The following is a 13,155-nucleotide window of genomic DNA, read 5'->3' on the forward strand; positions in this document are numbered from 1 at the left end:
GCTGGCCTCCGGCTCGGCCCGCGGCATCGCCTCCCCCGGCTGCGGGGCCCCCGGCGCCCACCTTACTCAGGTCAGCAGCGTCCCGAAGGCTCCCCTCAAACGCCTTGTAATACCCTGGCTGCCACCCTGGGCAGCTGGGGTGGCCACTGGCTGAGGGGGGGGGGGGAAACGGGGCCACCGGTGCCTGGGGGGGGGGGACGGGCACTGGGAAGCGGCAGGCTGCCACGGGGCAGGGGGAGGCAGCGGTGCCAGCGTGCACGAGGGCCGGGCGGGCAGGGCGAGCAGCACCGTCTGGGCTGCGCAGGCAAGCGCACGTGGGGATGGGTGCACAGGGACAGGGTGCATGGGGATGGGTGCACAGGGATGGATTGCATGGGGACGGACACACAATCAGGGTGCGTAGGGATGGATTGCATGGGGACGGACACACAGTCAGGGTGCAGAGGGACAAGGTGCATGGGGATGGGTGCACAGGGACACAGTGCATGAGGACGGACACACACGGTCAGGGTGCATGGGGATGGGTGCACAGGGATGGATTGCATGGGGAGAGACACACACGGTCAGGGTGCACAGGGACAGGGTGCATGGGGAAGGACACACAAGGTCAGGGTGCACAGGGACAGGGTGCATGGGGATGGGTGCATAGGGATGGATTGCATGGGGAGAGACACACACGGTCAGGGTGCACAGGGACAGGGTGTACAGGGACAGACACACACGGTCAGGGTGCACAGGGACAGGGTGCATGGGGATGGGTGCACAGGGACAAGGTGCATGGGGAAGGACACACAAGGTCAGGGTGCACAGGGACAGGGTGCATGGGGATGGGTGCATAGGGATGGATTGCATGGGGACGGACACACGTGGTCAGGGTGCACAGGGACAGGGTGCATAGGGATGGATTGCATGGGGACGGACACACGTGGTCAGGGTGCACAGGGACAGGGTGCATGGGGATGGGTGCATAGGGATGGATTGCATGGGGACGGACACACGTGGTCAGGGTGCACAGGGACAGGGTGCATGGGGACAGACACACACGGTCAGGGTGCACAGGGACAGGGTGCATGGGGATGGGTGCACAGGGATGCAGTGCATGGGGACGGACACAGGCGGTCAGGGTGCACAGGGACAGGGTGCATGGGGAACGGACACACATGGTCAGGGTGCAGAGGGACGGGGTGCACGGGGGACGGACACACATGGTCGGGGTGCATGGGGACAGGGTGCACATGGTCGGGGTGCACAGGAACAGGATACAAAGGGATGGAGGTGCATGGGAAGAGGGTGCACAGGGACGGGGCGCATGGGGACAGGCACCCAGGGCTGGTGCGCACAGCGCCGGGGCGCCCAGCCCTGCCCCTGCGCTCCCTTCCCCAGGGCCAGGCCTCACCCAGGACGGGGTGGGGCGGGGGGGGTTGAGCCCCGCACCCCGACTGCCGGCAGGGACGTGCCGAGCTGGGGCTCGCCCAGGCCCGCGGGAACGGGGAGAGGGGCCCGTGCACCCAGCAGAGCACCCTGCGCCCGCGCCGCCGCGCCTGGCTCCCGCTCCCGGGGCACCGCGAGAAAGCAGGGGCGGCCAGCCGGTTTTTGCATCTTTATTTGAAATGAATGGTTTCCAGAGACACAGGGTTAGTCCTACCGCCCTGTTATCACTACAACAAGACTGGTGAGCGGCTCACTCTCCACAAGGACACAGAGGACAGAGGGCCCCGGGCCAGGGCCCAGAACAATATATACAGGCTCAACAGACAGTGCCGAGACCCATGTACAGCTCAGGAAAACCGAACAGGACACGAGGAAGGGAAGGAGGCAGAAGGGAACAGCAAAGCCGGAGCCCCGCTCGGCCCAGGCTGGGTGCCAGGGCCCCGCAGCGGCAGGAGGCGGACGAGGAGGAGGAGGAGGAGGAGGAAGGCCAGGCAGACCTCGCTCTTCTGCTTCTCCCCCCCCCCGAGCCCCATCCAGCTTGCAGCACTGCAAGCAGCTTGCACCGCGGAGGGACGCGGGTGACGCGAGGCTCAGGTCCCCCGGGAGCCGCAAAAGGCGCCGGCAGGCAGAGGCGGGCAGTGCTGTCCCAGTCCCGTGTCCGTCTGTGCGCTTTCTGCCACCTCAAACGCTGACAAAAGCGGGAGCCGCAGCCAGGCTGGGTACTCCCCGACTCCCTCCGCGTCCCACCCGCCTGTCTCCCCCCCAAACCCCGGGCGTCAGCCCTGCTCCCACCCAACAGCGCAGAGGCTGCCCGCGGCCCATCCGCGCCTCTGCGCCCCACTGCCGTGGAAACGCTCTCCCAGGGCAGCGGGGCCGCGCCGGTCCTGCCGTGCCGCCCAAGCGGGTGTTACGAGCCTCGGGGCTGCTGGTCCCAGACAGTGCTCTGCCGAATTGTGCAGTTCCTGCCCCGGGGCGGGGGGAGACGGGGATTAGTGTCAGGGTGAGGGGAAGGGGGCTGCGGCCCGGCGGAGCAGGAGGACAGGGCCGGGCAGGGGTGGCCGCTCTGGTGGCTCGGCCACCGCCGCGCTGCAGGGCCTGGCCCCGGGGAAGACAGCCCGCCCACCCACCCGGCAGCCGGGACGAGAGGCAGGGCTGAGCGCAGGGGCCACGTACGGAGGAAAGGCCTGTTGCGAGCAGGGGGGGATGGCTGAGTCCAGCAACGATGAGGGGACAGCACTGCTGCAACTCCGGCCGGGGATCAGCGCTAGGCCCCCCCGCGCTGCACGGCCCCTGCCCTGCCGCCAGAGGCAGGGAGACGAGGCGTCCAGGACTGGAGCGGAGCCAGCTCGGCAGCGCCCCGCTCAGTCCATGTCATCCTCAAGGCCCCCGAGCCGGCTGTGCTCCTCGTAGATCTCCCTCACGGCCAGGATGCGGTTCAGCATGCTCTCCAGCATGCTCCTGTCCATGGGGATGACCGAATACCAGAGGGGCGACTCGGCAATGCACGACCGCTCGGGCTGCAGGTAGAAGATGTCGTTCCGGTTCCGCAGACTCTCGGGGCTGCGAGGAGAGAGGAAGGTGAGCCCTGTGACAGCAGCATGGGCCTTGGTGCCTCCCACCCCACCGGGGGCTTAGAAAGCCTAGCATGCCCCTGCCGGTTATCAAGGAGGGCTCAGACTTGCTTCAGGTGTCAGTCTCAGCCTCGAGCAGGACAAGGCCTGGAGCACCTCACTCAGGACCAAACTCCTTAGCCAGCCAAGCACCAAGACGCACATTCGATGCCTCTGTGTGCCGCACGAGAAGGCAAGGAGTGGAAGGAGCCAGAGAGGTGTTTCCTCAACCATGGGCAGTAAGCATTGCAGAGCCTGGGCAAGGCTTTACACTCAAAGAACTAACTCTGCATGTGTGGAGAGCAGCAGCCACTCCACAGGCTCCCACTGGAGCTGAAAGGTGGCCCCGGAAAGGACGCACGTCCCGTCTCCCAAGAAAGCCTCACCATTTGGAGAGATAAAATTCATAGAACTTGACTGGACATCGGAGAGGGTTCATCCTGTTCTCCCGCTGCTCCAGGATTGGCATCTCCTCCTCGCGCTTCCGCTTTCCAGAAGTGCCCTCTGCAGAGGGGGACAGAGCAGGATCACAATTGGGAGCTGATGGGCGGAGGTAGGGGGAGGGAGAGACAGGTGCTCAGGCAGACCCTACCTCGGCCTTTCTTCTGCTTGGCAGGAGCATAGTAGCGGATGCTCACCACCTTCGCCATGCCACGGGCTGTGTTGCACTTGCGGGACTGGCGCACCACATTGGTGAAAGACAGCTGCATGTGTTCCTCCGCTGTCTGCAGCCCAAAGAACTTGGTGTTGAAGAACATGAGGGTGTTGAGGAGCACAAAGGGCGAGTAAACACCCAGCTGCTTGCACTCCCAGAGGTGTTCCTCCTCAACACGTGAGAAAACTGCATCTGCAACACACAGACGAAGAATCAGGTCACACCCACAGTGGCCTTGTGCAGGCTCTAGGCTCGTTCAGGAGGGAACTAGAAGAATGACGTGCCTGCCTGGGATCCAGCTCCACACATCTGGGGAATATGGGCCTGGAGCATTCCCTTCACCCCAGGCAGACAAACTCAGCTCAGCAGCGCAAGAGAGTTGTACTTCGCAACACTCACTTTGTGTGCACAGGGCAGTGTTGTGGAGCCAAGAACAGTTCCAGGAGGCTACTTCTCCAGAGCTGTCAGAGAGCTAGATGTTGGGTCTGCCCAGCCACAAACCATCCCAGAGTGTGGCCAAACCACGGGCCAGAACCCAGATCAATCCATACAGATGGCCACAGAGTGAACTCGTCAGTGCTCCACCACATTCAGTGGGAGATAAAGAGCGAGCAGCAGGCCAGCTCCTGCCTAGACATACAGGTTTGAAGCCAAAGGCATCTGCTTGGAACAGCCAGCATGCAGAAAAGAGGCTGGACTAACCACAGACAGGACACTCTGGGATAGGGAGCCCAGATCACAGCATCCCAGATCACAGCATCCCAAACAGCCTCTGCAGAGCTCTAAGTAACTTGCTCACAAGGCAGACAGGTAGCAGCACAGCAGCCTGGACCAACACTAGCGTGCAGGGCTCACTCGTGGAGTGGGAATGCAAAGCAGGCATGGGCCATCAGGCCTCCTGCCTTGGTGTCCTCTTTGCCAAATGGCCGAGACATTGCTGCGAAATGAACTGTTGTAAAGATGCAAGCTGTACCAGGGCACAAAGCAACCATGCTCTGTTCCCAGCCACCCTGACTCTGGGCAAGAAAAGCTGCTGAGGTGTAAACCAGGTCGGCTCTGCTGCTGGGGTGGGTAAGAAATAGTTCATTATGTCCCCAACGCACAGCGGGACAGCGCTCTCTGTGCCAAGGAAGAGAGCAGAGGCCGAGGGAGCACAATCAGACCGCAGGATCCGAGGCCAGGAGCAGAAACCGCGTGCATGTTTGGTGACTCAAGGTAAGCTGGAGACACATACTGTTTGGTAAGATTGTGGGTTGCCAGCCACTCAGGGACTTGTTCAGCTCCTGCACGAAGGTCAGGTAGTAAAGGTCTGTAAATATATTCACCATACGATTGTTCTCGAGCAGGTACTAGAAAGGACAGAACACACAGTCAAGAGAGACATGGCAGCACCTGGGGTGCAAACCCTCCCCAGAGAGCCCAGGGTGCACACAGCGCACTCCTTGCACAGTCAGCACTGCAGGGGCAGACTCAAAGCCCAACAAAGCAGACTTGGAAGAAGGGACTGACTTTGGGGAGGTCTCCCGGCCCTCCTCAAGGATGTACATGAAAGGTGCAAGGCCAGGGAATAGCTGCCACCTAGGGCAGCTGCTAGGGTTGGGAACAGAGATCGAACCAGATGGGTTCCTATCTTGGGGTGAGGCACTGAAGATCAGAGGCTAATGAACCTCTCTGGGTCCCCAGAAGGCAGAAGAAAGAGTATTCGCTCCCCTCGCCATATCTGACCCCCAAGTTTGGCTGCGGAGGACTTGAGGGCAGCAAGCCCTCCCTCACCTGCTGGATGCCGAGGCAGAGGTAATAGATGCTGTCTGGTTCGTATCGCTCCCCATTGGGCCGTGTTATTTCCTTGACAAACTGGGCCAGGCCATAGTTGAGCTCAGCAGCTGTGCAGGCCAAGATGTCTTCCTTGATCCTCATGGGCTTGGCTGCAGAGGCAAGCAAGGCAGCCTCAGGCAACAGCCTGCAAGGCCAGGAGCACCTCAAAACTCCGGGCCCTGGCTGCGAGGAGGCTGCTGCCACTCCACCGCGTACAGACAGGGCACTTACGACCAAAGCGCAGCTCCTCTCCCTTGCTCGTCTCTCCCCCTGCGTACTTGGCTTGCACCCAGGACTTCCAGGCGTTCACACCGTACGAGTAGTTCAACGCTGTGCAGCTGGGCTGGCTGCTCATTGAGTCTCGAGAACAGCTTTCAGTGAGCACCAGGCGCTTCTGCCCCTGCAGAGAAGTGTACTGTGAGGATGGGCATGTAGCCGGGACAGATGCAAGAGTCCTGGCCACCCCTTTAACCTGCTGACAGCCAGCTAGCTCCCTCTCAGCGTGTCTCTGTCCACCAGAGCAGCCTTCTGCTGACAGTTCAGCCAACAAGGCCCATTAGTTATGGGGACCATAGCTGAAGAGCCCAAGTTTCACCATCGCCTGTGGCGTTCGTGGCCCCTCCAAAGTGACAGGCAAGTATCATTTCCTTTCAAGGAGCAGCCCATGGTCCGGACATGACCAGAAGGGAGAGGGCACAACCTCCCCAGCACACCGAAGCCTCCAGCACGCTTCACCTTAGAGTATTTCCCAGATGCCAGCTCCAACTCCAAACCCACTGAGCTCTGAGCAGACTGTAACCACTAAGAGCTCACCTTTCGGACAGCACGAGGCAGGTCTTGCTCTGTGGACACATCTTCTGGCCCTACCAGCCCACAGTCGAAAAGGAAATCCACACTGGGGTTGATGTCTAGTGGGTCTGACAAGAAACACAAGCAAAAGGGCTCAGTTGAGCCATCTCATTCTGTTCCCAGCAGATGTAAGAGGTGGGCAGGAGTCTAAGCCAGGTTACACCTCTGTCCCCGACCTCTCTCAGTTGCTTCTTACAGCAGGACAAAGTGGGAATCTGCAGCCCAGCACTTCACACCCTCCGCCCCTGCCTGGCAGGAACTTTTAGCCACGGCCCAACAAAAGAAACAGCATCACCTGCCAGAGAGGCTAAGCTTTCTCAGACTAATCAGAGCCCAAAATTCCCCCTTCTGACAGTTTGCCAGCACTGGGGACAGCCTAGCACAAGCACCCCAATTCTCTGTCCTTTGCTGCTAGCATCCTGCCTCAGTGCTGCTGTGCTCCTGCTTGTCCCTGCCCTTCCTTTCCACTTTCTGCCCTCTGAAGGGCATGCACAGCAACCCTGCCATCTCCCCGATGTCCTGCCCTACCCACATCTCTCTCAGGCTTTGCTGGATCCCCTGGTATCACTCAGAAGCACGCCAGCACCTCTGCCCTGCTCTTTATGCTGTTGAAGTCAGCTTTCTATTTCCTTTTCTCTGCAGAAGTGTGTCCACAGCAGGTCAGTAAGTCTAGGAAAACAGACTTGTTCAAAAGCCGTGATCTCCTACCCACCGCTGTGAGCAATCACCTGCAAGATTCTCAGTTCGTGGCCTCAAACCTGGACAGTCAGAGGGCAGGGGGAGGGAGTTCACAGCATGCAGCTCTTAATGCTGCGGGCAAAGGAAGGCCGAGGGCCGCAGGAAGACCCCACTGCAGCACAAGCAGCCCTGCATGCCTAGTTCACCAAGCTCTTACTCTTAGGGAAGTCAGCCTCCAGGTCCTGGCCAGGCTCATCGAGGACGTTTGCCATCTTGACGGCCATAGCCAACACATCATCCCGTGCTGGCCCAAACAGATCACAGTCCTCCAGGAGTCCCTCTGCACTCTGGTTACTCACCAGGTCTGCAATGCAAAAGCAGAGCAAGAAACCCAACTTTAAAGAAAGCCTTCTGGCTGTTTTCCCTGTGACAGATAGAAAATGAAGTCAGGCTCCCTGGGGCACAGTCCTGTGCTCAGAGCAACCTCACACAGCAGTCCCACAACGGCTGCCCTGCCCAGCTTTCCGCGGACAGTGAGACATTGGACCTTTGTCCTCTCCCCAGCCACAGCCTACTGAGGCTTGGGGAAAGCAGCCCCCAACTAAGAAGATATGTGAAGTCAAGATTCCCAGTCTTCTTGCTGGGAAGCTCCATTTCAAGTAAGAGCCTGAAAAGCCATGTGAATAAACTAATTGTGCGTGCATGCCCCAGCACTGGCACCTCTGAAAGGGACAGTGGCAGACACCGCTCCCTGCTGTGGCACTTGCCTCCTGGTGCCTCCTCAGCAGCAGCCTAGCATTCGCTCTTTGCTGCTGCTGCCTTTCTGAGGCTTTTAGAGGAGTGGCAATAAGGAGAGATGGTCTGGCTCCAGGTGCAGGCAAACCCCCCCAAGACTCCTGTTGCTGGGCCAGACCAAATCATGGTAGAACCTACCGCACAGGTCTGAGGAGGCCTTGTCCAGTTCTTCAGCCTCTGCAATCATCTCAGCCATGGCCAGGATGTCAGCCTCCAGTGGGTTGGAGGGGATCTTCACCTTCAGCTCCTCAATGGTCTCCACGATTTTATCTGTGCTCTCCAGTGTGGTGGGCAAGAACATTGGCACAGGCACCTGTTGACAGCAGGACAGCAGGCAGAGATCAGACATAGGCTGTGCCCACAAGGAGTTTTGGTGCAGCTGACTGCCACAAAAGCAGAGACTGGGAAGAGGACGGACAGAGAAGCAAGGAGAGGCTGTGGCATGGCAGGGTCAAGACAGTAAAAGAGAATAGGAGCAGGTGGAGTGTGTCGCTTACCGGGACAGGCATGGAGAAAGGCACAGGTACTTTCTGGCAGTACATATGCATAGGCACAGGCACGAAGATCGGGACGGGGATTGGCAACACAATCACCTGGGGCTTCCAGTCAGCCTCTGACAAGAGCAAAAGTATGTCAGTGAGCTTGCTCCCAACAGCTCCTCCACCCAGTCCAGCTGCGCACTGCCATGTCCACACAGCTGTCCAGTGCCACAGCCCTTTCAGCGACCAGCTACCAAGAGCTGCAGCAGCAGCAAGCTGAACACACCCCAGCAACAGGGGAGGCTTGCCGTTAGCCAGAGGAGCAAGCCCTGCCCCTTCAAGAGGCCTAGCTCCCTTGCACAGGCTGCAGGCCACGCGCATGCCTGAGAGCAGCTACACAGCGGAACTTGCTCAGCAGATGGCCCCTCAGGCAAGCTCATGATCTCCAGAGAAAGAGGTGCTGTCCCGCATGCAAGAAGAGGAGAAAGGTGGCCTGGAAGCAGGATAATGCTGCAGTGCTCTCTGCAGTTCTCCTTTTGCCATGGACAAGAACGGGCTCCCTACAGCTAGCCCTGCAGCGTGTGCACTGCGCTGCCCGGACGCTCCTCAGCATGGTGCCAAACACCCGGGGCGCTGTACGGCATTTCAAGCTGGATTCACACTCAGTTTGAAGCACAGAAATGCTGCTCACCCCTCCAACAGAAAACACCCTGTGATCCAGCAGAGACGTGTCTTATCTCCTTACCTGTCTGACATCCTTTGGACTTCATTTCTATTTTGCAGGAAACGCCCCGGTTCTGCATCAGTGGTTTACACATAGCAGCTTTGTTCTTCCGAGGGGTGGCTGGAACTGGAGGGGGCGGGGGAGGTGGCGCAGCTGGAGACATCTGGGCTGAGGAAGTCTTTGCTGACAACTGAGGAAATCCAGAAAGCAATAGGTTGGTGTCCGTGAGAGGCAGCACCACCTTCCCAACTGCGGGTGCAGCTAGAGACACTCCCAGACCTCAGGCCAAAGCACTTCCCGGAGCTTGGCAGCCCCCAATGCACAGGCTCTGGTCTGAGACTTGCTCAGCCCTCCCAGGCCCACATGTTCCCACAGTCAGATCTGGCCAAAGGATTGCTAAGCTGATCCTGACAACCAGCACACCTTATGGCAGCCCTGCAACAGCCAGTAGAGAGTCTGGTACCAGTCGCTCCCATCCCACGGCACAGATGGGAATGCAGAGGGACAGTGACCGCGCTCAGGCACAGGGGAGCACCGTGCAAGGAGTCAGCCCCGCAGTAGCAAACTGCTCTGGTGCCCATGTGTGATTCCTGGGGAACGGGTTATTCTCTCCTTTGGCAGGAGGTATGCTTATGCTGCCCTCCCTAGCAGCCCCTCTCAGCTCCTACTGCCCAGGCCACCACCATCTTGAAATATATATGTTGTAAGAGAACGAACAGCAAACACGTCCTTTCCTGGGGATGTCCCGTTATACCATCCGAGAACTCCTACCTCAAACAGGCCTTACCATGTTAGTCTCTGCTTTCTGTGGGGAAGAGGCAGGTGGTTTTGGCTCAGAAGTCTGACCTGTAAGAGAAAGCAATGACTCTTAGTTAGAGAGCTCCTGGGCTAACAGGTCCCACTGTTGGGACTGGAGGTGGCAGCAGCCACAGGCCAGAGGGCAGGGATAGGCTCTCCAGAAACTGGTCCTGGGTCACTCCAGGAACAGTTAGTCATTCCAAAATCTCTAGTCCTAGTAGCTCAGAAGACACTAGAACTCCAAAATCAAGTCACTCCCACATCATTTTACGCTCCCTTGCTGTCCACCCCATCCCCATCACAGCAGGTCAGGAGAAATCCCAGCCCTTCATAGAGAGGATATCCCCAGCTCTGCCTACTGGCTTGCTGTACCGAGCCATGACCCCTCCCTGTGCCTCCATCTCCCTGTGACAAATATCTTGGCAAAGTGCTTCGAGATCCCTAGGAAGAAGGTGATAGAGCTAGAAGTAGTGCTATGAAATACCCCAGAAAGCACAGACACAGCTTTTCCACAGCACTGGCAATGCAGTCCGCTCCCCGCCAGGAAAGAGCAGATCACCAGCAGGTAGAAGGCATGCGTGGCAGACGCTACTCTCAGTGATAACGATATCATCGGGGCTCGGATGATGGTTCCGGCTTGCTCAGTCTGCAGAGAACCTGCACCCGTCACCCAGACTGGCTGCTGTGCTAAAAGAGCACCTTATCCAAGTGTCCCATGAGGCCTGGTTACCCACGTGGCTGGGAGAAAGAACTGCCTTCTACAGCACTGACTAACCATGGGCCATGCATGAAGGAGACACCTGCAAAGAAAGCAGCAGGCCTCAGCACCCAAAGAAAGTGGCAGCTCCCTCCGCATCTCATAGTGACAGGCTCTTCACAGGTAAGACCCAGACTCAAAAAGGATCAACATCCAGGGCATTTGTACTGTGCGGATTTCCTTTGTCCTGAGGAAATGCAGGACAGTCCTTGAGCAAACGAGGGCACAGTGGGATTCACTTGATGACTGTGGCGGGGGGGGGGGGGGGGGGCGGGGAGAGGGAGGAGGAACGACACCACAGATAAGTGCCAGTCCAAGAAAGCTCCCTGGCCTGCAGCTGGGCAATCAGCTATAGCATCTGCAAGTCTGTCAGTGGGTCCAAGCTGTTCCTGTGACCTGCCCAAAGCAGACAGGCAGCACTTCTAGACAAAACCCATCAGTGACTTGAATGGGGAAAGGCTGTGGGGTACGAGCAGAGTCTCTGCTGCAGCGGAAGCAAAAGTAAAGTGCAGCGTCCCACAAGCCACGGGTTTAGGACTGTGGGCAAGAAGATCTTCCCCAACGGAGTTCCATGTGCTACACAGCCAGGCCTCCAGCCAAACTGTAGTTTATTCTTGGCTCTCATGCCAAAACCAGCCAGGAACTGTTGAGGCATCATCTGCACCAACTGCTGACTTCGGGCCCTCTCTCCTCTCCGGCTGAATGGCCCTGGGCAGAGCTTGTTCCTCTTGGAAGTCTTTGGGCACAGTTCTGCAGTAGAAGCTCCTCAATCACCTTGTTACACAGACACTGTTCCCAGTACAGGAACTGCCACTTTTACCACCAGCGATTGCTCTCAGGATCACCAGGCTGGCAGCAGCCACTCGGTCACAGCAATGAACGGTTTTAGGCAACCGCTAGCAACAAAAGTAGTAAGTTGGCAGCAGCTCTGCTCAAGATGGGGCTGAAAGCCAGACAGTCCCTTGTGAGCTGGCAATCCCGCTGCCAGGTCCACAGGAGACCCTGGCTGGACGGGGCAGCAGCTATACCATGCCACATGCTGCTGCTGAGTTGCTCTCCAAAATCCCCTGCACAGCTGGGGTGGCTCTTCTAAAACCTCTCTGTGTAAGTGCACAGCAGGCCTGGCTCCCAGCACCCTTTCCCTTCAAACTGACCGGTATAACAGAGGTCCTAGGACAAGGATGTCCATAGCCATCCCAAAACAGGCAAGGAACGGGTGTGCCAGGACACAGAGAGGACCCAGCGCCATCAGTGACGTTCACAATGCTGCTTTTACAAAACTCCGTGGCTGCTGGAGCAGCCTGAAGCTTGTGCTCAGGCAAGCACTCACCGCTGTGGCAGAGCATCTCCTCGGCTTTCCTCAAAGTCCTCTGGCTCATAGGGCTCACGCAAAGGCCTCGCTGGCAGAGTGCTGGGCAACGCCCCACACGCTAAACGGAAAAGCTCTTGGCTATTTCCAGAAATGTGGTGGAAGGGGGTGCTCAGGAAATACTTCTGGTCCGTGGTGGCAGAGGGGGTTTTTAAGAGAGTCCTGCGGTCCATGACTCCAACAGGCAATAGCCAAAAGGTGTGAAATAGATGCTTCCTTCAACAGGTAGCGGATGGCTTGCCGTGCCTGTGTTCCAAAGGCAGTGTTACAGGTCCCCCATATTTAATATGCCTTGAAAGCAAAGAGTACAAATCCAACAGCATGACTAGCACTGTGGATTTCCTGGGCTAGCTACAGGAACGGGCAAACTTAACTGCCTCTTCCTCTACCACAGCAGCAGGACACTGTGCCCCATCAAGCACTCTCCCTCTGGGCACCCAGTGCCAGCAGAAACCAACAGTTCTTTGTCCAGATCACTCCGGTGTGCTACAACTCAAGCATGCCTGGCTGTCGCACCACACAACGTTTACACGGCATGGCTCTTGGATGGCAGGCCAGGGTTCCTCAGGCTGGAGGAACCTGCTGCTTCTGGCAGAGCAGCTCCGCCTTGCTCTTTAAGCAGTCCTGACATCCTGTGCTTTCCTCATCTTGCAGTTAGCCCACTGCTGTCAGGAGAGAGGAACCAGAAGGTCTAGAGACTGGGAACAGGGTCTCTCAGGGAAGGTCCTTGTCTCGGTTTCCCCTCCTTGGTCCATCCTAGCCAGGGTTTTAGACCTCGTGGAACTCCAGCAGGGCAGCAAAGCCCTGAGCCTGCAATATCGGTATCTGCCACCAAAGTGAATCACACCACAAGCTGCAGACATCTTATTAACCAGATCACGTTGCCTAGAAGATCCTGGCCTATGAAAGACCAAGCAGACCAAGCAGAATGAGACTAAGCGAGCGTCCGAGGGCCAAACGACGTCTTGTCACTTGTCACTATGAGAACCTTCCATCCTGAGGGACCCCAAAGCACTTTGCAATCTTCCATAAACAACTGGCTCAAGTTAATGATAGGAAACGGGGCAACAGGCAGTGAAAATCTCCTCTCCAGCTGGAACTCCATGGATGCAGAATTGGGTTATCCGGGACACGGGGTTGGCAACTCCCCAAAGCTGCCAGGGATCTTTGGATAAGTGGTAGGACTTCAATCCAC

The 13,155-nt window shown here is 58.1% G+C and overlaps 1 protein-coding gene across 5 annotated transcripts in view; it reads right to left on the reverse strand.

Annotated features, from left to right (window-relative positions):
• Nucleotides 1-1,585: 1,585 nt before the first annotated feature.
• Nucleotides 1,586-13,155, reverse strand: part of ZMYM3 (zinc finger MYM-type containing 3) — a 31,368-nt gene continuing 19,798 nt past the window's right edge. For all 5 annotated transcript variants that reach the window (XM_068956893.1, XM_068956890.1, XM_068956891.1 and 2 more), the window contains 12 exons: nucleotides 9,824-9,882; nucleotides 9,058-9,226; nucleotides 8,331-8,446; nucleotides 7,972-8,146; nucleotides 7,256-7,402; nucleotides 6,325-6,428; nucleotides 5,743-5,911; nucleotides 5,470-5,621; nucleotides 4,931-5,045; nucleotides 3,634-3,888; nucleotides 3,428-3,545; nucleotides 1,586-2,991 (listed from right to left, as the gene is read on the reverse strand). In XM_068956893.1, coding sequence (XP_068812994.1) covers nucleotides 2,793-2,991; nucleotides 3,428-3,545; nucleotides 3,634-3,888; nucleotides 4,931-5,045; nucleotides 5,470-5,621; nucleotides 5,743-5,911; nucleotides 6,325-6,428; nucleotides 7,256-7,402; nucleotides 7,972-8,146; nucleotides 8,331-8,446; nucleotides 9,058-9,226; nucleotides 9,824-9,882 — 1,778 coding nt within the window. In that variant the 3' untranslated portion in view covers nucleotides 1,586-2,792. The remainder of the gene's footprint in view (nucleotides 2,992-3,427; nucleotides 3,546-3,633; nucleotides 3,889-4,930; nucleotides 5,046-5,469; nucleotides 5,622-5,742; nucleotides 5,912-6,324; nucleotides 6,429-7,255; nucleotides 7,403-7,971; nucleotides 8,147-8,330; nucleotides 8,447-9,057; nucleotides 9,227-9,823; nucleotides 9,883-13,155) is intronic.

The sequence above is a fragment of the Struthio camelus genome, chromosome 11 (genome assembly GCF_040807025.1).
Source record: "Struthio camelus isolate bStrCam1 chromosome 11, bStrCam1.hap1, whole genome shotgun sequence".
Classification (NCBI taxonomy): Eukaryota; Metazoa; Chordata; class Aves; order Struthioniformes; family Struthionidae; genus Struthio; species Struthio camelus.